Source organism: Petaurus breviceps, unplaced genomic scaffold (genome assembly GCF_028583685.1).
Source record: "Petaurus breviceps papuanus isolate PSGF00001 unplaced genomic scaffold, PetGlider_PUasm1.0 126, whole genome shotgun sequence".
Taxonomy (NCBI): domain Eukaryota; kingdom Metazoa; phylum Chordata; class Mammalia; order Diprotodontia; family Petauridae; genus Petaurus; species Petaurus breviceps.
This window is the reverse complement of record NW_027185655.1, coordinates 53,240,455-53,262,940: the sequence shown is the minus strand read 5'-3', so window position 1 is coordinate 53,262,940 and position 22,486 is coordinate 53,240,455. Positions and strand designations below refer to the sequence as shown.

Below are 22,486 nucleotides of genomic sequence, written 5' to 3'. Positions count from 1 at the left end.
CTGATTTAGCCCTGGGGATCTAGACTAAGTTACCGAGCTTCAACCCCTGCACTGCTCCCCAGTGCCCAAGTCCCATTTCAGCAATAAATTGGGTATTTAGGGAGGTCTTTTCACTGCTCTATTTCCCAGGGGACTATTTCAGTAGCTGTATCAATAACAGACAAAATGGTCTCCTAGTGACTTGAAAGAGTGAATATATCTCCCTGGATGCAAAGTTTACTAAGATTATGGAAAGAGTTGGGCACCAGAGAAAATGTGGTTCAGTAAGCTGTGAACACTGAGACTGAATTTTGAAATTGAGCATTTTTTTAAAGCAGGGTATTTATCAAAAAATTGATGCCATCTTTAAAAACATGCCACTGTGTATTTGCAATGAGTAGATAGATTTCAAGGATTGCAATTAATTGTTTTAAAACCTTCCCAGATTTTATAAATACCAAAAAAAATTGAAAACTTAAGAGTATTCGTGCCTGGTAGTATTTTTTTAGGGAGGCTTCCACTCATTTCCAAACTATACATGAGGATAATCATATAAATTGAAGGAATCTTCCAAAATGTTTCCAAAAAATTGGAATGCAACATTATTTTATTAACAGACCATTAGAAATCACACAGTACTTTGAGTTTATTCATTAAATAAATATGATAGTCTTAAAATGTTTAATAGACATTATGCAGGCAGGAAAAATCCTTTCAATAATTGATGTTTCATCAGCAAGAAATAACCTAGATAAGAAACCTCTTCTTTTAAAACTTAAACACAAGACATTTCATTTTCAAGACTGTATTTGATTAGCTACAGAGACAAAAGCCATCACCACCTTGGTACTTGTTTTCACCAAGAACTATGCAGTGAAATCAGCAGATAATGTAGTTGCCAAAGAATTGTTCTCTTACCTTTTGCTCTTGATGGGGAAGAAGGAGACGAACCAGTGAAAGATTTTGTAAGGGTAGTGCTTGGACCTGGGAGATCTGCTTGGGTTGGGCTGACTCTGTTTGCATTCTGATCACCCACACTTCGAGGATGCCCCACTGCAGGTTCACTCTTCCTCCTTTTCCTATAGTCACCAGCTATACTTGCAGAGCTAAGAGAAATGAACAAAAAAAGGGGTGGGGGAGGGAACGACATGCAGTTCAAAATGAGCACTTTTTGAAAACCTGAAGCTAATATACTGATCTTATGTATAGGTCAAATAGTAATCTAGAAGTCTAAATACTAATCCCAACGCCAAGTCTGAAATCCTAACTCTTAAGCAATGTATTCATTTGTCTTAAACATTTCCCTCTCTCCATGATCCTATATTAAAATGGAAAGACTCTTGGTATTACTTAGTGGTGCATTAAATCAAACACTTTGGTGTGAATGATTTATCAAAACATGTCCTTCCTTGGCTGGAAAGATCCCTCATCCTGACCTGAGAGAATATCACTGGATCTCTCCTTATCTTTAATATGAAGAGACTGGATCAGTGGACACCTACTATTATGATGGTAATGATGATTCACTTTGACTATCTGGGCTTCATTTTTTTTGGAGGGAGGAAGGCAAGGCAATTGGGGTTGTGACTTGCCCAAGGTCACACAGCTAGTAAGTGTCAAGTTTCTGAGGCCAGTTTTGAACTCAGGTCCTCCTAACATCAGGGCCGGTGCTCTATTCACTGTGCCACCTAACTGCCCCAGGGACTCATTTTTTACCAATTTTAAAATGACTACTTTCCATAGTATGAATAGACTTATTAATTATTATTTATATATGTGGGGCAGGTATTACTAAAAAAAAAGGACATAAGATTTTTATTGGAAGTCTTCCTCCCAGCAGTGCAGATCCGGGTCTTGATTCTTCTGAGTAAAGAAGGAAGTTAGGAAGCAGGCCCTCATTTTTTTTCCTGGGATATCCATTACCAGTTCAGCTAAATGCTGAATCTTGTCATGAGTTCAGGTGATTCAAATATGACCAAGATGAGCGAAATGTCCCCTTCTGATTACTCTTTGAAGTGTTCAAGAAAGAAATAAAAACCATATTGAATGCAAAGACATTTACTTCTTACCTAGCAGGCCTTTCCAGGCTTCGGTCTAAGGAGGTCTGATACAAAGAGGCCTGTAAAAACAAAATAATGATTCTCTGAAGCTCACAGAATGAAAAAAAATGTTCGCTTTTCTGTTTCATTTAATAAATTTTACTGAAAGGAAAATCATGGAACAAAAAAAAAGAAAACATTCACCTTAATTATAAAGATGCACCTTCCTAAAGGGAAGTCATGTATTTAAAAATAAAGGCTTATACTATTTTATTACCACATATTTTCCCTTTTAAAGTTTCATGTTTGTAATGCATAGTATGACTCAATAATCCACAACGTAGTCACTGTTTGAAAAATGGAAACCCGACAGCATTTAAAAATCAAGCTCTCATCTAGTCAAGAATATTACTCTAATTTATTGACAAAATCCTATTTATTCACTGAATAAAGGAGGAGACATGGTAAGAAATCATTTAGACATTTGCAGTCACTGTTCAGTTCTTGCAGAAGAATGTGGGTTTTCAATTTTTTTTTTTGGCCAAGGTGTAAAGATTGTTTTCCTTTGGAATCTCTAAAAAGGCAGAATGCAGGTAACAATAAAACAGGTTTAACTTTTCAACATGCACATCAAAACGGAACCATAATTTCTTAGGTATTTTATACAATCATGAAGTTGTAATGGATCTCAGATGATGTGTAGTCTGACTAGTATCAGAGAAAACAAACAAATCCCAATATAATATACCTGCCAAGTGGCCATCCATCCACTCTCTGAAGACCTCCAACAAAGGGAAACCCTCTCTGGGCATTTCCGTCCACTTTAGGGCAGCTCTAATTGTTAGCAAATTTTCCCTGACATTGCACCTAAATTTACCACTTTGCAACTACCAGCCATGGATCCCAGTCTGCCTCTAGGGCCCAAGAGAACAAATTCAATCCTTTTCTATATGATATCCTTTCAAATACTTAAAGATTGCTTTCATGTTACCCCTGAAGTTTCTCTTCTCTAAAGGTTAAATCACCCTAGCTATTCCAAACAAATATCATATACTTAATGCCCTTCATCATGCTAGTTGCCTCCCTCTGGAAGCTTTCTGGTTTATCAATGCCTTCCCTGAATTGTAGCCCTCAGAACTGTATACAATACCTCTGCTATGGTCTAACCAGGGCAGAGAACAGAGTGACAATCACCAACCAAGATAGCATTAGCATTTTTGTCTGTCACTTCACATATCCCCCACCCTCCCCAAACCACAGAAAATTCCATTTACCCAGATACAGGAGATAGAAGTAATAATTCATATTGTACAGAATTTGTAACCCTCATTTTAGACATGAGTTCCATAGTTAACTTTGAGACCAGAGCTAATGTGAAGCAAAACAGACTCATTTGAAATCCATCTTTTAATTTTTTTCACCTGTCCACTTTCCAGTGTAGTATTGATTATTAGTACAATTTCCAAAAGATAGGCAGCAAGATAGACTGGATAACGTATTCCTAGGTAATCATGTGAGCTATAATATTTCAAAAATTTTCAAAAGTTGTTCAAAAGTTCCAGTTGTGTCCAACTATTCATAACCCTGTTTGTTTGTTTTTGGCAAAGATACTAGAGCGGTTTGCCATTTCCTTTTCTAGCTTATTTTATAGAAGAGGAAGCTGAAGCAAATAGGGTTAAGTGACTTACCCAGGGTCATAGTTAGTACATGTCTGTGGCCAGATTTGAACTCAGGAAAACAAATCTTCCTGATTCCAAAGCTGGCATTCTCTTCACCATGCCACCTAGCTACCCCTCAAAAGTTATATATTACACAGAGGATAAATTTAAGTTTGAGATCAATAAAATTTTAGCACTTTTCTTCTTTGTGCATCATCTCCTTAATTATAGATAAGTATTCTGTAGTACCTTGAAAAGCAAAAATTAAAGCATTTTTCTTATCAGTTAAAATGACCTATGTTAAATTAATGTCACGGAATGTTAGAGTCCAAAGTGTTTAGAGATCAGCCGTTTTATAGATGAGGAAGCTGAGATCCAGAGAAGTCAATAGTTAAGTTAATGAAGGATCAATTCTAAAACTTGGGTCTTCTGAGTCCCAGGCAGTTTTCTTTCCACTATATCACACTAACACATTTTATCATATCTATGTTCAGTAGAAAATAGTTGAACTATGTTTCTATAAAATTATATATATATATATATATATATATATAAAATCCAAACTGTCCCTAGAGTTTTAGTTTTTGTTTGTAAATTGTTTCAAATTAACACACCTCTAACATCTTGTTTTTTCCTTTGATCACCACATTCATGTACAAAATTGGAGTCCTTCACAAATAACATAAGAAATCCCATTTAAGCAGGAATAAAGACTTGTCTATACAAATTAACTGAATCTCATGTACAAGAAATGAATTTTGATGAGCCACAAGTCCAGATGATTGAAAATAAATCATGCCACTCAAGTCTAGCCAGAGAGGTTAACAGGCTGAAAATCCAGAATGAGACATACTTTTTGGGCATGACCAATACAGGGATTTGTGTGGCTAGACTATGTATGTTTGTTATAAGGGATTTTGTTTTATAGTACAATTGGGGAGATACAGTGAGAAAGAGATGATTAATTCTTGTAAAGATAAATATATAAAATGCTAAAAACATTAGCCAAGTTTGAAAAAAGAAATGAATCTTGAAACAATAGGGTTGCTAAGAAAGCCTTTTCACTAATTTGCAAGGGGAAAAATAAGAGTATTTGCTTTTTCCCAAGGGGAAAGTATTCTCAGTAAACTTTGGTCCACAGTTCAATAAGCTTAAATGATCTTCTCAATTTAATAAACTTTTTCAGTTAGGCTGAAAGAGTAGAAAACTAGCAATATAAATATGGAAAATCAATAAATACATGTCATTTAATATCAGACCTACTTTACAAAACATGAGCTCAACTGATTTGGAAGGATCTGTAAAGAAAATACTGCTTAACTCCTTTTGAGAGATGAAGAAACTTAGGCTGAGAATAGTTGAATCATGATGACAAAGATGGTAAATAGTAGAGCCAAGATTCAAACCTAGATCTTCTTATCTCAAAATCGGTCATTTCCACTTCACCAAGATATTATATAGAAGGCTTGCTAATGATAAGAAATAATGCACTGAATTTCTAGTGTGGGATCTCTCTACCAGTTGCCAATGTAGACCAGAAGACAACCTCCTTAGGTGGTTACATGAATCATGGAGATGTTGAGTTACTTGCCTAGGGTCACGTAGCTGGCAAGTATGAGAAGTTGGATTTGAACCTCGGTCTTCCTGATCCTAAAACCTGACAGTCTATCCAAAAGGACATGTTGCCTCTGTGAAGCCAAACGTGACCTTATGCCTGTTCTAGCTGACAGAATAAAACTTAACATTTTAAGTTGTCATCTTGACCTACCCCACACCAAACCTTGACTGACAAAGAAAAGTTTTACCTTCAGACCATTCCTGAAATAGCTTAAGTTATCTGATTTCTTAATGGTCAAGTCAGACCTATTGGCCTTGGGAGATGAAGAACTTTTCCGTAAGGCTAGTAGAGCACAGGCAGCATTCTTAAGGATACAGTATCACATGAGAAGGAAGCTACATCTCATTGCTGCACGTGGGGTAATCCTATGCAAAAATGCTAATCAATCAGTCAGAATGAAGCTGCCACTTCTTCAAAAGCAAACTGAACTGAGTTCATCAACACCAGAAATGCTGTGAGAAACAGTCACTGCATGGAAATGGTAGAGTTTTCATTACACCCTGCCAATGAATTCCTCAAGTAAATTTATTTAATGGAAGTCACCTAGAGAGTTAGCTTAGGAGGAAAGGGAGGGAAGGGAGGAGGAAAGGTAGGAAGGGGAGAAGGCAGGAAGGAGGGGTGGGAAGGGAGGGATGGAGGAAAGAAATAAGCATTTACATAGAACCACTGTGATAAGTGCTTTACAAATATTATCTCTTGGATTCCTCAAAACTTGAGAGATAGTTGCTAATATTATCCCCATGTTATAGTAGAGGAAACTGAGGAAGAAATGGGTTATATGACTTGTCCATGATCATACAGCTAGCGTCTGAAGCCAGATATGAACTGATGTCTTTCTGAATCCAGGCACAGTGCTCTACCCACTGCCCCCATATTGCTTTCTTTTAAGTTAAAAGAATTCAAGAATGATAAACTAGAAATTAACTTGAAGATAGAATGTGGGTACCAGATTGGAGATATGGGGATGGGATGGATAGCTTATTGACTTTGTTTTGAGATTCTACATCACACTCACTCTCTTAACATCTAGTATTTAAAGACAGTCATTTCGATAAATCTTCAAAACCTTGGGTACCCTTAGGTGTTTCTTAGGCCTCTATGCTTCTGCTTTGGACCTAGTGTCTAGAAACTATGTAAAAAGTATGTTAATTTATCAATAACTGGTAATGGAACTGTCTTCTATGATAAGTTTCAATCTTCACCATATAATTTTGTACCTCCATATTTTATTAGAGAATTTTTTCCCTAAATTATTGATGGAATCAAGGAATAGACAGTATAGGATACTGGTCGGGGGATGGTAGCTTTGGACTCAGGAATATAGGTTCAAGTTCTTCTGGACAGCTGTGGTACCATGTGCAAGTCACTTCATTGTAAGCTATAGACAAGTAGCAACTACATCATTAGAAATTTCCATCAGGCATTTCCCTATACCAATGGAATCACAGTTCTGGACAGGAGAAAAAACAAAGTATACCAAAAATTTTCCTGAAGAAGAAACAGGAGATAATTTTGCCTTTATCAGAATCCCTGAAAATATTTTTTTCCCATTCATCAATGGGACAGAAATAAACATGTACAGGCCCATGTATAATTAATAGTTAGGTTTTTATTATTCTTAAATCTAACAACTGTGACCCTTGGTGGTGCTTACAGACACAGAAATGTATATCAGATCATTATATTTGTCGTTGATTCTCACGGAATATACGATCTTTCCTTCGGGGGTGGGATTTAAATAATGTAGTGCAGTTGGGTATAAATGATCTGAATTATAAGTACATCCTTTGTAATCCTACCCATTTTCTTAATCATTTAGTGAGGAACAAAATTAAGTGAATATTTGTCAGTTCAGGCACGCCAATCTTCATCAGCGGCAGAATGTCTAATAATTGAAGGGACCTCATTGGTCATCCACATTAGTCAGTGTCTACCAATGGCCTTAAAAATACAACAGTTAAAAAATGTCTCTCTTCTTTTTGCCTCTGCTTCAACTGACTCCCTTCAAATCTTCTGCAATCTGCCTTCTGATCACATTATTCAACTGAAACTGCTCTCTCCAAAGTTATCAATGCTCTTTTTTGCCTCAATCCCCATCCTTCTTGACCTACTTCATAACACTGTTGACCACCCTTTCTTCTCTGGGTTTTTCTGATGGTATCCTCTCCTGGTTTTCCTCCTACATATCTGAGAGCTCCTTCTCAGTCTCTTTTGATGGCTTGTCAACTACATTACATGACCTAATTGTCTCTAAGGCTCTGTCCTGTGCCCTATTTTCTTCTCCCTTTGTGCCCTATCAACTCTAATGGATATAAAAATTTCATCACTTCAAATTACTCACAGATTTATTTATCTAACCTTAGTCACCCTCCTCAGTTTCCACCCTGCCAACTGCCTCCTGGACAGTAAAAACTAGATGTATGGCAAGCATCTCAAACTCATCATGTATAAACCAGAATTCATCATCTTTTCCCCAAAATTCCATTTTGTTCCTACTAAACTTCCATCTTTCTTTAGAAGACTCCACCATTCTTCTAGTTTTCCAAGTTAATAACCGTTACAGTTCTCCACTCCTCAGTTTCCTTCACCCTATATCTTTAATTAGTTGTTAAATCTTTCTGTTTTTACTTCCATGGCGTTTCCTATATTTGATCCTTTTCTCTTCACTCACATAACCACCATCCTAGCTCAGCTCTCCATCACCATGCAGTGGCATCCTAATTGATTTACCTGCCTCAAGTGCCTCCCCTGTTCCAATCTACCTTCTAAGCAGCTATCAAAGTAATTTTCTTTCAGTGTAATCCTCTACTCAACAAATTCCACTAGCTGTCTATTGCCACTAGGATAAAATATGAATTTTCCTCTTTTAAAACTCTCTGCAATCTGACTCCAACCCTCTTTTTCCAAACTCACTATATATTACCCTATCCACTCTCTATGACCCAGCTAAACTTGACTTCTTTCTATTCTTCATATAAGGCTCCTCATTTTTCCTATTTTGTACTTTGGTCATTTCCCATGCCTAGAATTCAGTCCCCTGCTTCACCTCCACTCCAACAAGGCTCAGCTCAAGCTCACCTTTCACATGAAGCCCTTCTTAATCCTCCAAGATTCTAGTGCCCTGTGCTCTAAAGACCCTTTTATCTATTTTGATTTATTCTGTATATGTACATTTTGTTTTTCCCATTAGAATATAATACCTTTGAATAAAGATTATCTCTCTTTTTTTGTATTTATACTCCCAGCTGCTAGCACACTTTGTGGTACATAGTATACTCTTAATAAAAGCTTGCTAATTAATCAATGAATTAATCATGGAAACCTGAATCTAAGAACTACTGTCATAATAACTTAAGTTGGATCCATGGAAGGCATTTAAATGTCCCATGACTGATTTTTTTTTCTGAATTTCTTTTTTAAAACGCTGCTTTATGGAGCCATTGTGATGACTGAATTGATGGAAGGTTATAAATGGAAAGATGCTTTTCATGATGTTGTCACTTTTGCAAAAAAAAAAAAAATCCAAGCCTTAAGTATTACAAACTTTAGGATTTAGAAGGAGGTTTAGAGACAAACTAATTGAAACCGTATCTGAACAGGAATCCGTACTATAAACCCCTTGTAATTAATCCAGCTTACACTTGAAAAACTCCAATGAGATGGAATTTACTCATCCCATCTCACCTAAGGATAAATTGTTATTGTTAGAAAGTTTCCTCTTCTATTGAGCCTAAATTTGCACTGTCTGCAACCTGCTCCCTGCTTCTGTGTTATTGGCCCAAGCAGAGAATGTCTAATCCCTCTTCCAAATAATAGCAGTTCATGTTATTTTCCCCTGATTTTAAAATGTTGGAAGAAAAAGAAATTTTAGTTTTTTAAATTTTATTTTTTCCAAGGAACAAAAACCTATATTCTCTCCATCCCATTTCCCCCTCTTGCTGAAAAAGAAAGAAAATTTTATTTTTTCCAAGGAACAAAAACTTATATTCTCTCCATCCCATTTCCCCCTCTTGCTGAAAAAGAAAGAAAATCCCTTTACATTCTTAAAAATAGCTATTCTCATTTTTCCTTCCCCAAGTTTCTCCTCTATGTGCTAAGGCTTACTAGTTCCTTCTACCAATCAGCCCATGATGTAGTCTCCAGTCTCCTTGCCATACTGGTTGCCATCTTGTTGATGCACTAAAGTTTATCAGTGTCCTTCCAGAAAAGAGTACCAGGACTGAACAGAATACTCCAGGTATCATTTGACTAGGGAAAAATACAGCAAGACTGTAACATTCTTTGAACTGAACACTATGTACCTTAATAGGATGACATTAGATTTTTTTTTGGCTATGACATATCCATAGTATTGATGAACATTTCTGTCTACTAAAACCCTTTGGGTCTATGGTCCCCCTCCCCAACATAGTGAATTTGTCCTGAAAATAATATTGCACGGCATAAAGCAATGACAAAAAGCATGCCATCGAGAAATGACAGGAAAACACCGAATGGTGTATTGTGAAATAGGGATGTGCAGAATCACAGCAGTATTCTGTAAGGTCATAATCTGAAGAAGAAAGAATGATTCATTTACCTCTTTGGAAACACCAGAAGGATGGTCCTGACCATAATCCAGAGCCTTTTTAGGAGGCTGGGGGTGGATGCACCACATAAGCAGAAGTGTAGAGATGGAATGAAGGAGGATCAATGGCAGCAAGGAATGAACATGGGGAAAAGGTGACATAGTTAGAAATTGTGTGGACAGCATCAGATACAAACAGAGTGATATGAATGTAGCCAAATGGGGGGTAGGCTGGAAGGAAGAGTAAGACTCTGGTCAACATTTTCAAGAACATGACAAAAACGTTAGTGATTTGCTTAGTAAAAAACAGTTCACTCAACTCATTGGATCAGTGTTAGCATTTCAAACACTTGCCAAGAAAGGAATTCAAAGCGTATTTAAGAGGTATGTATTAGAAGAAAAGGCGTGCATTACATGCTGGTGAGTTTCTACTTAGGATAGAAAATTATCATACAAAAATGCTGAGAGATCATAGTCTCAGGACAGACATCTGCCTAATTTTATCAGTTGCCTAATTAATGACATCAAAATGCAACACAGAACAAGGGGAGAAATATTTTTTCTCTCTCCAATTAATTTAGTGCCATTATGTAAAGTGGAAAAAAAACATCAAAAACTAAACATTTTTTCAGAGAAATATATGAAGAAACAACATTCATTGATAGTCAATTTTGATCCAGTTGTATAAAAAAATCGTTGGTTTAATGGGCAAAACACACTATAATATCTACTCAGAATCTGTCTAGCAGAGAGATTTTTACTCTTTTGTGCCTACTGTACTGCTATGTATGTTAACATTGTCCTTTTAAAATGTCGCTGGGGGTACATATGGAAAGTCTACCTGACACATTTCATAGAATGACTTTTCATTAGGCAAAAGTATTCTCTGAGTAAAGTTCCAGAGTTGTGATCAGGTTCTAGACCCACAGCACATTCTGGGCAAACCCTAATGATACATTAGATGACTATAACAATTCATATTAGCACCTTAAGATATACACAGTTCTTTCCTCACCACAACTCTGAAATTGATTGTAAGAAAGTTATTTTCTCCTTCTTACAGCTGAGATGACATTCCTAGGGCCACATATCTGTGTCAAAGCTGGATTTTAAATGAATATTCTAACTCTCAAATCACTGATTCCCCCCCCTGCCCCAGCTTGGGTTTTCTTCCAGGAGTGAAACTTCTGAGATGGTAATGACAATGAGGATATCTATGTAGTGTTTTAAGTAACTGCAGCCATTTAGAGATCTCATTTATCTCCACAACCATTCTGAGGGATGGGTCAGTGCTTTTCCTACTTTACAGATGAGGAAACTGAGGCTCGGAAGGTTAAGTAATCTATGCAGAATTGTAGTTTAGTAAGTGTCAGAGGCAGGGTTCAAACTTGGCATCTTCCTGACTCCAAGTTTTATGCTCTATCTATGTAACAGCTTCAATCCTGAGACACCCCATATAGTAGGAGAGGAAGGCATGATCATATATTACGCTTCCATTTTTTCTCTCCCCATAATTGCTGAAAATGTGTAAATCGGGAAGATAATCTCACAGATCACTAGGCAAATGCTTTCTACATATAGTTTAATCCCAAATGTAATGAGGAATACCTGTATGTTTTCTATTTTATACAAGTGGATCAAAATGGCATCTAAATAATAAAATGCTTCATGGAGAGAAGTAATCAAAAAGTTCTCACGTTTTAAATCTAGATATATGTCAATTATTTGTAAGGAATTAAGAATAATTTGGCAGTAAAGCCAAATCCTACAGTGAATAATTACTTTCCATGTAAGAACAAAACTCGAGTTGTCTTTGTGGAATGGAGGAGAGAAAGTCTGTAGTTGGCATCTACCCAATTCTTTATTGGCACTTTTGTATTTGTCATTCACAAGGACATTTTCCTAATGTTCGTATGTTAATCTGCTAGCCTCACTTACCGGGCGTCCAAACTCCAGTTCTGAAAAGAATTTATACCAGGGTTCATTTTCTAAATCTATGTCATCTGGATGTATGCGATCAGTCTGGAGCAGATAGGAAGGAAAAGGGAAGGAAAAGGCAAACTGAGCCAAGGGAAGGAAATGCTGTGTGACACCAAAAACATCCATACAGGCACACACCACGAGTCATGATGAGGGGAAGTAGCAGGGAAGGAATAAAGGAAAACAAAGCATGGTGATGGGTTTGATGGAATTCCCTGCCCAAGGGGACCCATAAGGTATTTTTTCCTTCCCATCATTTCTGGCTTTTTCCTGAGTATGCAATATTAATACTTTCCTTTGAATATTTTAGATATATTTTAAGATAACAGAGTGGTTGTAAACTGATGCCATAGTAATGGTCCCTATGGATTCCATTCATTTCTTATCTTAGTCACAAGACCCCAATGTCTATGAAGAAAGGAAGAGTGGGTCCAGATGTCTTAGAGCAGACTTTGTGCCAAGACATCTAGACTTAATGTATCATCAGGGAAAGGGCCCAGAAGGGGGGGGGGGGGTCAGGGGTTGGGAAGCAATAAAATTCTACTTAAATCTAAGTAGAAGGTACCTGAGATTTCTCTCATTTCTACCCTAGGACTATATAACCCAGAGAATATGAACAAAATTCCAGGAGATGCCTTGGGTTTAACAGGATACGTAAACTAGGTGGAAGATAAATCTCAAATGAATTCTTTACTCTGCTATGCCATCTGTCTCTCCTTAATTAGAATGCAGTGATGAAGAGAAAAAAAAAAATATGATCTCTCTGACTATGATTCCCTTTCCAAAAGACTCCTAGGTGCTTCCCTCTTTGTGTTTGGCTAACAAGGCCTAATCTTCATGGAACATGACACCATAAGACGCAGTGTGAGATTTTGACCTAAGTGGTATACAGACAATTGTTAGGATCCACATATCAAGAAAACAGCAATCTGAAGTCTTATAGTAATCTTTTATTTTTGAGAAGTTTAGGACTCTGTACCTATCGCAACTCAACAATTCATAATATCCCCATTAATAACCTAAATCCTTGGTGCATATCGAGCAATTACTGTGATGAGAGCAGACAGAGTTTGCGCAGCTCTAAGGGTTGTGTGAGAGATGGTTTAGGCCTTCTCTCTTGGGCCTGTGTAGGAAGGAGCCAAAGTGGGTAATAAAAAATGGTACAAGATTTGAGCACGGGGTTTGCTCTCCACATACTGTCTTCTTTCAGAAGAAAGAAATTCATTCTCTTACCACCTAGAAACACAAAGCAATATTACAAGAAATGCATTACTTATAGTTAAAATTAAAGTATATATTGTACAATTTTTGCTGAAATCATTATTTTTGTGTATGTGTATATATGTCAGTTAGTCAGTCTGTCTATCTGCATATATCCTGGAATATTGTTATATTTGAAATTCTCTTTCAGTTAGTAGAAGGAACATTAGCCTAGAATCAGTGAAGCTAAATTTTAGTCCCAACTTTTCCCCTTTTCAATCCTCCCCAAAATCACTTTATTTTTCTTGATCTAAATTTCCTCCTTGGTAAAATGAGCACATTGGGTTGGATAAAACCTAAATTTTCTCCCAGGTTTAATATTCTGAGAGTTTATAATGATTATACTTTAGTTGACTATTCCAATGTATATTAATGGACAATACTGATGTTTTCTAATTGTTTTCTTTCTTTATAAGTAGTTCCTAATTGTTAGAGATATTACTCGATAAATGGGAGAAAAAGGGGGACTTGAGGACAAAAAGAAATGAGAAAACACAAATTGTTCTTATTTTGGGAGGTATAATGTACAATTTCCCTCTGACACAGTTATCTTTTTCATTGTTTTTGAATTCAAGATGGTTGTCTTAATGAGTTTGTATAGGAGACCACTAAGTCAAATTGAGTGCTCAGATGTTGTGTCAAAGGATATTGATTAGTTCTTTGAAAATATCTTTTTTTGACCTTCAAATAAAGGACCATGATATTGGGACTGCATAGTAAATCCATACCAAACTTCTCAAACAAGTGCAGGGCCCTTAAATATCAGGGAGCAGAAACAGTAATGCCAAGGGCAAGATTTGAAATCTTTTATGATCAATGCCATAGTCTAGGAATGCAATTAAGTTTCCTGAACCATTGCTGAAAAAAAAAATCAATTCCAATCCTTCGAAGATCTTAGACATTTCCTTTTCCTGCATGACTATTTCAATGCTGGGATGAATGATTCCTTATTTTGATAAAGCTAAGAGCTTTTGGATGGTTAAAAGACAACTAAAATTTGACTAGTGGTTATCATAAGTTGTAGGGTTTATTTTTTCTGAGTTGCTCCATTTCCAATTACTTTATTGTTGATGCCATATACTCGCTATCTATTTTCACAAGTCAAAGCAGCTTTCTGGCTGCTACATTATTTCAATATTTTATCAAAGATATAAGGAAGACGGAAATTGCAGATGGTGATACAAACGTTGAAACACATAAGAACTAAATAAGGAAAAGACAGATGGCCTCTCTTGGTCCCTTCCAGCTCAATAACTCTTGCCCTTTTCTGTACTAATATAATAATTCAGCAATAGTTTATTTAATGCAACCAACACTGATGAAGAATTTACTTTATTAGGGATAGAATGATTAAATAAGACAAAGCTCATGCCCTTTAGAACCTAGAAACATAATTGGGAGATATGGTATGTGCTCAGATAATTTTAATATAAGAATGAATGTGATAAGTACAAAGAAAGGTTTGTGTAAAGTGCTATGACAAATTTGTAGAGGGAGAGATCGCTTATTTTTTTTACTATTGGGTGGAGGTGATAACCTTCAGAGGTACTCTCTGAATTAGACTATGAAAGAAAAGATTTCCACATGTAAACATGAGGGATAAACCACTTTGGAGATGGGGAGAGGGGGTGCAAAGTGACCAAAGCATACAGATGGAAGAAGTCAGAAAAAGGATAAGTTGTCCAGTTTGGCTGAGATAGAGGGTATATGAAAGAGAATGCTCTAAAATCAGACTGGAAGGGCAGTTAGACACTGGACTGTGGGGATTTGTGAATGTTTACACAGGAATTTTACTTCACTGAATAGGCTATGAGGGACCACTGAAGATTTTTGAATAGAGAAGTTTGTGATCAGAGCAATGCATTAGGAAGGAGATAGGGGCAGCATAGAGAAAGATGGATTGGAGGAAGGGGTAGACTTAAAAAAAAAGACCAATTAGGATTCCACTACCATGGTCCCTGTGAGAGGTGATAAAGGTCGTTTCAGTGAGAATGGAGAGAAGAAGAAATTATGTGACAAATACTGAAAGGGTTGAACGGAAGTAACTTGGCAACTGATTGGATAGAGGGAGAGACAAAGAGGGAAAATTTTTTTTAAATGACTTTGAAGTTGTGGATCTGGGTGATGGAAAGTATTGTGGTACCATCTGTACAATCAGAGAAGCTAGGGAAAGGGATAGGTTTGGGGGATAAAATTTTAAATTCAGTTTTGGATGTACTGAATATGAGATGAGAATGAGACTCCAAGAGGCAATTTGAAATGAGAATATGAGATTTGGGGAGAAATTGGGGGAAGAGGTAGAGAATTGAGAGTTATGTACAATGAGATGTTGTATGAAGCTAGGGCAGTGGATGATGTCACTCAATAGAGAGAAAGAAAATGGAGAGAAGAAGAGGAAGGGGTAAGGAGAGGAAAGGAAGAAGGAAAGAGGGTAAAGATGGAAGGAGAGGAAGGAAAAGACAGGAGGAAAGAGGAAGAAGGAGAGTTGGGGGAGAGGTGGAAAGGGGAGATGACAAAAGGGGTGGAGGAAGGAGAAAAATGGAAGAGAGGAAGAAAGAAGAGGGGAGGAAAGGGGAGGAGGAAAGGGAAGAAAGGACAAAAAAGGAGGAGAGGAAGAAAGAAGGGAGAAAAGAAGAAGAAAGGGAAGAGGGGGAAGATAGGACAAAAGGGGATAAGAGGAGGAAAAAAGGGAAGAGGAAGGAAAAGCAGGGAGAAGAAGAAAGGAAGAAAATAGCAAAAACAAAATTTTGGGGAACAATCCCAATCCATCAATGGGTTTGTCCTCAAAGCCTTTCCAAGGATCTGCCATAATTTATGTTCCTCTCCCATACCTTTGGAGAACCCAAGAACACCCCCTGGTAGAGAAAAATTGTTATCATAAAATTATGCTAGAGGAATACCCATAGGAAAATCACTTTAACTCTGCTTATAGATAGGTATACTTTTTACAAAGCAGAAATGACTCTATTCTATTACTAATTCAGGGGGCTAATATTCTAAACTAGGGGAGACTATTTGGACCATAGCATTTTTTTTTTTTTGCAGATGTCTCCTAATGTCCTATTTTGCATTCATTATTTTAAGATTCTTTATGTTAGGGTCAAGTACCATGTTAAGATAAAGAAAGAGAACCACACACTCATTGTTCTGTTTCTATCCTGACAGCAGAGGGCAGCAAATTTAACAAGTGAATATGTTCAGCAGGACAGTCTCATGGACATTAAAGTAAAATGATGAGTCCAGATTGTCAGAGATCTGTTTGAGGAAAGCTGGATTACTATGTTCAGAAAAGGAAGTATTTCTGATTCAGTTGAAAAGCAGCATTTTCAGTTATCACCCAGATGGAGGATGGCAGAGATATGCAGAACATGAAAGAATATACAACCCAAAATAATGTATATTTAACTGCAAACTATAATCCAACATGCATATTTTGGATTGTGCCTTCATTGCATAACAAGCAACCACATGTATCAGCACCAGAGGACAGCTTTGTTGAAGCCCAATCAGTCACATCAAACATGAGGCAGCTGAATGACTGGTGTAGCCACAGAGAAACAATGTTAAGATGGCCACGTGTAGAGTTGATTTTCCTCTAAGTAATCCAAAACTCACTAGCAATTCCATTTATATCAGCACCTTCCATGTGACTCTGTGCCTTTTTGGTTTGGAAGGATTCTAGTGCTTAGAGACCCAATGGAGAAGCGAGAGAAAGGATGGCTGTGGTTATTGCATATAATTCACAAAGAAAAGCACAAATTTACAGAGAACCACATCCTCTTATGACTAAGACTTTCATGTCATTACCTTCAAAGGGCAAGAAGGCAGAAAAAGGGCAAAGACAAAGCTGTGTTTCTTCTTAACTTCTTTGCCCTTTCCAGTCTATCTTTTGAAGACTAACAAGGCTCCCCTGTGATCTCAGATGAGGTATCAGAGGTATGCTGTCTCCTCTGGCAAAATTGAAGAATCTTGTCTATACACCACAAAGAAGAAGATACCCATTCCTAAAATGAATCAATATTTCTGAGATCCTCATTTTCTTTTTTACTCATTCTACAAAATTCATAGCATTTATTGAGTAGTGTATCTCATCTCTAAGGCAGGATTGTATTTATGTATATTTTACTGGTTTTAATTTTGCAAACACACATGTTTTAGCCACCTTGCTTTTCAACCTCCCCTAGATAAACTGTGTACCACCTAGCCTTCATATTGTTGGGTCATCAACTCTACAGGTGGCTGATCCTATTATCCATTCCAGTAAGCAATCTGGGAAACTCTATACCTGGTTAACTGGCTTACTCTTTTATTTTTCAGGTTACCAGATAAACATCTTAAAAATTTCAACATTTTTTTAAAAGACTGAATCTCCTTATTTCTCCCAGGCATCAAGTACAGGGATTAGCGTTGGTCCAATCCCACTCTCATCAGCATGGAAATTGAAGCTCGGTTTCCAACCTGGGCCATTTGCCCTTTCTTGGGCAGCCTGGTTTACCACAGTTCTAGGAGGTTTGCCCTATTAAGGCCAATCCTGATATGTTTCAGCCATTTTAGTTTGGAATTCTGGAGCTCAAACAATCTACCACCCTCAGCCTCCTCAGTAGCTGGGATTACAAGCATGAGTCACTATGCCTACCTACACTGTCATTTAAATGACACACTTTACTGAAGAACATATTAACAACTGTCACTAAATTTTTAGGAGCCTTTTAATTCTGCCTCCACAGTGCTATGTCAATCTTATCCTTGTTAATATCATTGTTCAATTTGACAAATATTTACTCATAACTTCCTTTTGGAAAACAATGGTCAAATAGGAAAACAAAGCACTCATTCCTCTATTATCAAGGCATGAGGCAAACTCTGGGCCTTAAGTGGTTTATCTAGGAACATACTAGATACTGAAATAGACTTGTGATTTCTTGGTTATGTGGTCCCTCTATAGCAGAGGATCAAACATGTCTCTTCTAAATGGGATATGAAATTTTCATCATTCTCAAAGTACACTTTGGCAGAAACTGGGCTCAGGTGTTCCTTTGGTGAATGGAATATCACAGTAAGGAAGCACAGTATTGATTTACAGCCAAAGTCATCTTAACAAAATTTCCAGGTCTTTGCAAATATTTAACAAGATCAAATATTGGACTCTTATTTTCTAAGTTTCTAAATTTGTACCCAAAGCAATAAGCACAAATAATTTTAAATCCTCTTTTTTTCCCCTTTGCAATATTAATCATTTCTTCTCCTAAAAGGTTCTTTCCTGCTTAGAAAATAAATGTCAGGTCTTCCCCCAATACAGAAAATTCACAGGTAAAGCACAAAATGGAAACTGATTATTGCGTTCTTAACCCTCCTACCTCACAGGAGCTCCCTCACCTATGAATTCAAGACAGTCCTTATTAAGTTACTTTGCTATTATGAAGACTGGGGAGTAAAATTATCATTTCATATTTTACAAACATTTCATACTAAGTTCATGAACATTGGAATAAAGGTCTATGTAGCTTTATGGAAGTAGCATATAAACAGATCAGGATTCTGGTTTGTCATACATGTGCACACACATATAATATATGTGTGTATGTGTACACACATATGTGTACATACACATATATACACATGTATATAAATCTATATATAAGCATATGTGTGTGAACATAAACATGTGTGCATATACACACCTTACAAGCTGATAAAGATAAATTAATGATAGGAAAATGCATATAATTATGGATGCCATTTTTTTAGTTGTAGTAGCTATCAGTGCAAAATTGTTATAATCTTCATGTAAGATATGAGATATATATGTATACACACAAATATATATATACACATATATACATATATACATATATAATTATACTTCTTAATCAGTCACAGGGAGCTAGGCACCACAGTGGATAAGGCTAGACTTGGAGTCAGGAAGACCTGAGTTCAAATCCTGCCTCATATACTGACTGACCCTGGAGCAAGTCCCTTTTCCTCCCTCTGCCTCAATTTCTGCATCTGTAAAAGGGAATCAGTAATAGCACCTATCTCCCAGCATTGTAAAGACAAAAATAAATAATATTTGTAAAGTGCTTGGTACACCATAAAGGACCATATACATGCTAGCTTTTATTATTGTTATTATGTATCATTTAAAATGTGTCCAAATTATCATATAAAGGAGTGGTAAAAATGTCCATTTCTTTCTGTAAAGAAATGGGATTCGGAAAGAAAGCATTAGCACAGTTATATTTTTGTTAGTATTTTTGTCACACAATATATGAGCAACACTACAATCATTCTGCACAATTAGTTATCACAGGGACCCTCTGATAATACAGTCTTCTAAGAATTTTCAAGCAGTATTTTAAAAAAATTATGAAGAAAATTCTATTACAGTTTTCATATTCCAAGTCCTTCAGAAAACTGGGAAAATCATGCCTCCCTTGTTAACATTAACACTTTACTTGTGGATGTTATAGTTAGTTTCAGCGTGATTTCTGAAGCACTGTGTGTTTCTATGAGAAGAATATTATGCTAGGCACTGGAGGGAGAGACACAGGTAGGACACAAGTCTACCCTCCTGAAATATCCAGGGGGATAAGACATCAACAGTAGAGATAAGACACAGTTAAATGAGAAGCAAATTATAATGACAAAGAAAGCACTGAGGGCTATGTGACAGGGAAAGGCATTCTGTGAAGCAGTGAATAGGAGGGTGTGGCTCATGGAAAAGGTAGCATGTTGACAGTACTTTAAAGGACAGGAAGTCAATGAGTAATTGTGGCTGGGAGGAAATTCCAGACAAAGTGAACAGCATAAAGTAAGGGGTGATATGGGAACTCAAGGCACCTTGGTAGTTCCAGTGGGAGAAATATTTTGAGGTATGGGCCCCTTCCCAGTGCCATTCAATGTATATAGTAGACATAGCTACCCACTCTACCCAGCAACAATCCACTCAGTTTACCAATAATATAGAGCAAAAGCCTGATAAATTAGCCTAAAAGTGAGCATTAGTCCTATTCCACCACACCAGGATAATGAAAAAATCCTGATGCTCCAGAACATCATATCTGCACACATTATTAAAAGCCATAATTAGTTCAGTTTGAGTGATTCATATTTTTAATGGAAATTCTTTATTTTGCAAAGCCAAGAGATGGCAGCATTCACTTTCCAGCAGAAGTGACAGAATGGTCCAAACCAATTATTCAGTTTTAGCAAACATAAAGATCTCCAGACCTCCACTGTCCTTTTCCTATTCTGTCTCTAAATCTAATGTCTGCAATTTAAATTTACAGTGCAGGCCATTCATCAGAGCTGTTATAATCTATTCTGAAAAGTGGTATGGTCCCACAGTTCCTGAAGATAGATTTATTTGTTGATGCTTCATGATCCAAGGAGATTAAGAAGTAAAAATATTCTTCAAGCCTTTATTAGCTTTACTAAACATGCTTTACAGGAACCATGAACTCTCAAATACTGAACTCAATCAACAAAAACTAGGACATATAAGATTCTGTTTTCAAACATTTTCAAAGCAAACTGTAAGATATAATAATAATAATTCAGAAATCCCCTGAATTCATAAGTTTTCTTATGTAAACTCCTTGAAGGCAGAGATCTACTCATTGGTCTCTGTATCCCCAGTACCTAGGACAATTAACTTACAAGTAGAAGGTGCTAAATATGCTTGTTTAATTGAATTATATTTCAGAGTTTCAATTTTTTAAGTCTTCAAGTTCACAAATGTTTGAGACCTTTTGAAGACACAAAGTGGAATAGTTACACATATTTCTGAGAAAGACAAGATGTTGTTTTAAATTCATACTAAGGTGTTAATAGCACATCAGGTCCTTTCCTCTAAAAGTAGTTTTTGAGAGGAGGAAGGAATAGGTATCACACACATATCACATACATAGCAGAGGGTCAGGCAGGAATGATGGACCATCATGGTGGGGAGTGGGAGGGAGAGAAGGACTCTGGGTGAGCAGAATGGGGGCATCAAAGGTAAAAAATAATCCTACTTTACAATTTTACCTACAACCTGGTCTGATAAATGACATTAAGTGGTTCCAAATGTGGTTTCTTTCTCTTGCCTGTATTTGTCTGCATCAAGTTAGGGAGAAATGTTAAAATAAGGCAAAGTTAAAAATAATTCTGACTCACCGAACTGACAACTAGTCAGGAAGCTTTTTGTCTGTGCACACGAAGGGGAAAGACTTGTTAAGAGCTGATAAAAAAGGCATCTAAGAAATTCACTTCGACAGAGCCAATGAATGTTGTGAAACAGATGGACAGAAAGGAAGCAACACTGAGGGAAAAGTCAATGCCGATATGAAACAATGGATAAAAGGGTGATTTTCACACAATTGGCTCCAGACCACCAATTCTGGATGGTGGTACATTGATCTTTTTTTTTTTTTAATCTTCTAGGCATTACTGTTGTAGGTTGTGGTTTATTCTCTGTTGTTTTATTCAATTGCTGTTATATAGATACAACCCCAGTGAGGCATCGGGGGAGAATCTATCGACTTCTTTAAGACACACAGTTCACATATGTGTATCTATGCACATCTACATATCAATGCATGTGCATTCATTCATACATAAGCACACATTCAGGTTGCTTCTTTCTAAAATAACTCATAAGAGGGAAAAACCTATACTTTTGTCCCTTTCATTATTAATAAATAAATATGGCTGACAACAGATATAGATGATGTTTCTATAAATGTGGCAAATGAAGAGTTGCACCATTCAAATGTAGTTAAGACAAGCTGTTCAAATGACTATATGAGATAATGAGGTGATTTCTAAACGATGCAAAGATTAATCATTTTCATGACAAAAGATGAAAAAGACTTGAAAATTCATGTTCGTTTTGGTACCTGGGAAGCCAAAACTAGCTCTGATATGGAATGCTTACCGGTCTCTCATGCTGAAGAATTGATGACTTCCCAGGTTCATATTCAAAAATACTCCTTGGTTCAGAACGAAATTTTCGTGTGTCCACTTTTCTGTCTGGTGGATCCCAGTCATGCCTAGGAATAAAAAAACAACAAAACCCAAAGGACTATATTAAATTAATTCCCTGTGTTCAGTGTAAGGGAAGAAGTTCTGTTTAGTAGCCAAAGACATAGTGTATAATTTCAAAATTTCTGTTAGCCAGGATTCAGAACCATTACATGGAGAGAAAAGTCAACAGAAAAATGCCACATTTATGCTTTCTTTCAACAGAAACAATACAATTTTTTCCCCAAGGTCTTTTATTTGGAGTAATATTTTTCTACATATTTTTTTCTAACAAGTATTTTCTACTGCCGAAGCAAAAACCTACACTCAGAGGTTGCTGAATTGAGTGTACTGGAAGGCCCCCTAGGGAACTATGGCGAGA

General features: G+C 36.7%; 1 protein-coding gene across 7 annotated transcripts in view; it reads right to left on the bottom strand.

Moving 5' to 3' along the window:
- SORBS2 (sorbin and SH3 domain containing 2) overlaps positions 1-22,486 on the bottom strand; it is a 276,947-nt gene that overhangs the window by 51,595 nt on the left and 202,866 nt on the right. For 6 of the 7 annotated variants that reach the window (XM_069095723.1, XM_069095743.1, XM_069095734.1 and 3 more), the window contains 3 exons: positions 22,019-22,133; positions 2,049-2,098; positions 898-1,085 (listed from right to left, as the gene is read on the bottom strand). In XM_069095723.1, the coding sequence (XP_068951824.1) occupies positions 898-1,085; positions 2,049-2,098; positions 22,019-22,133 (353 nt within the window). Of the gene's footprint in view, positions 1-897; positions 1,086-2,048; positions 2,099-9,873; positions 9,931-22,018; positions 22,134-22,486 lie in introns of all 7 variants that reach the window. The other variant, XM_069095777.1, reaches the window with a different exon arrangement.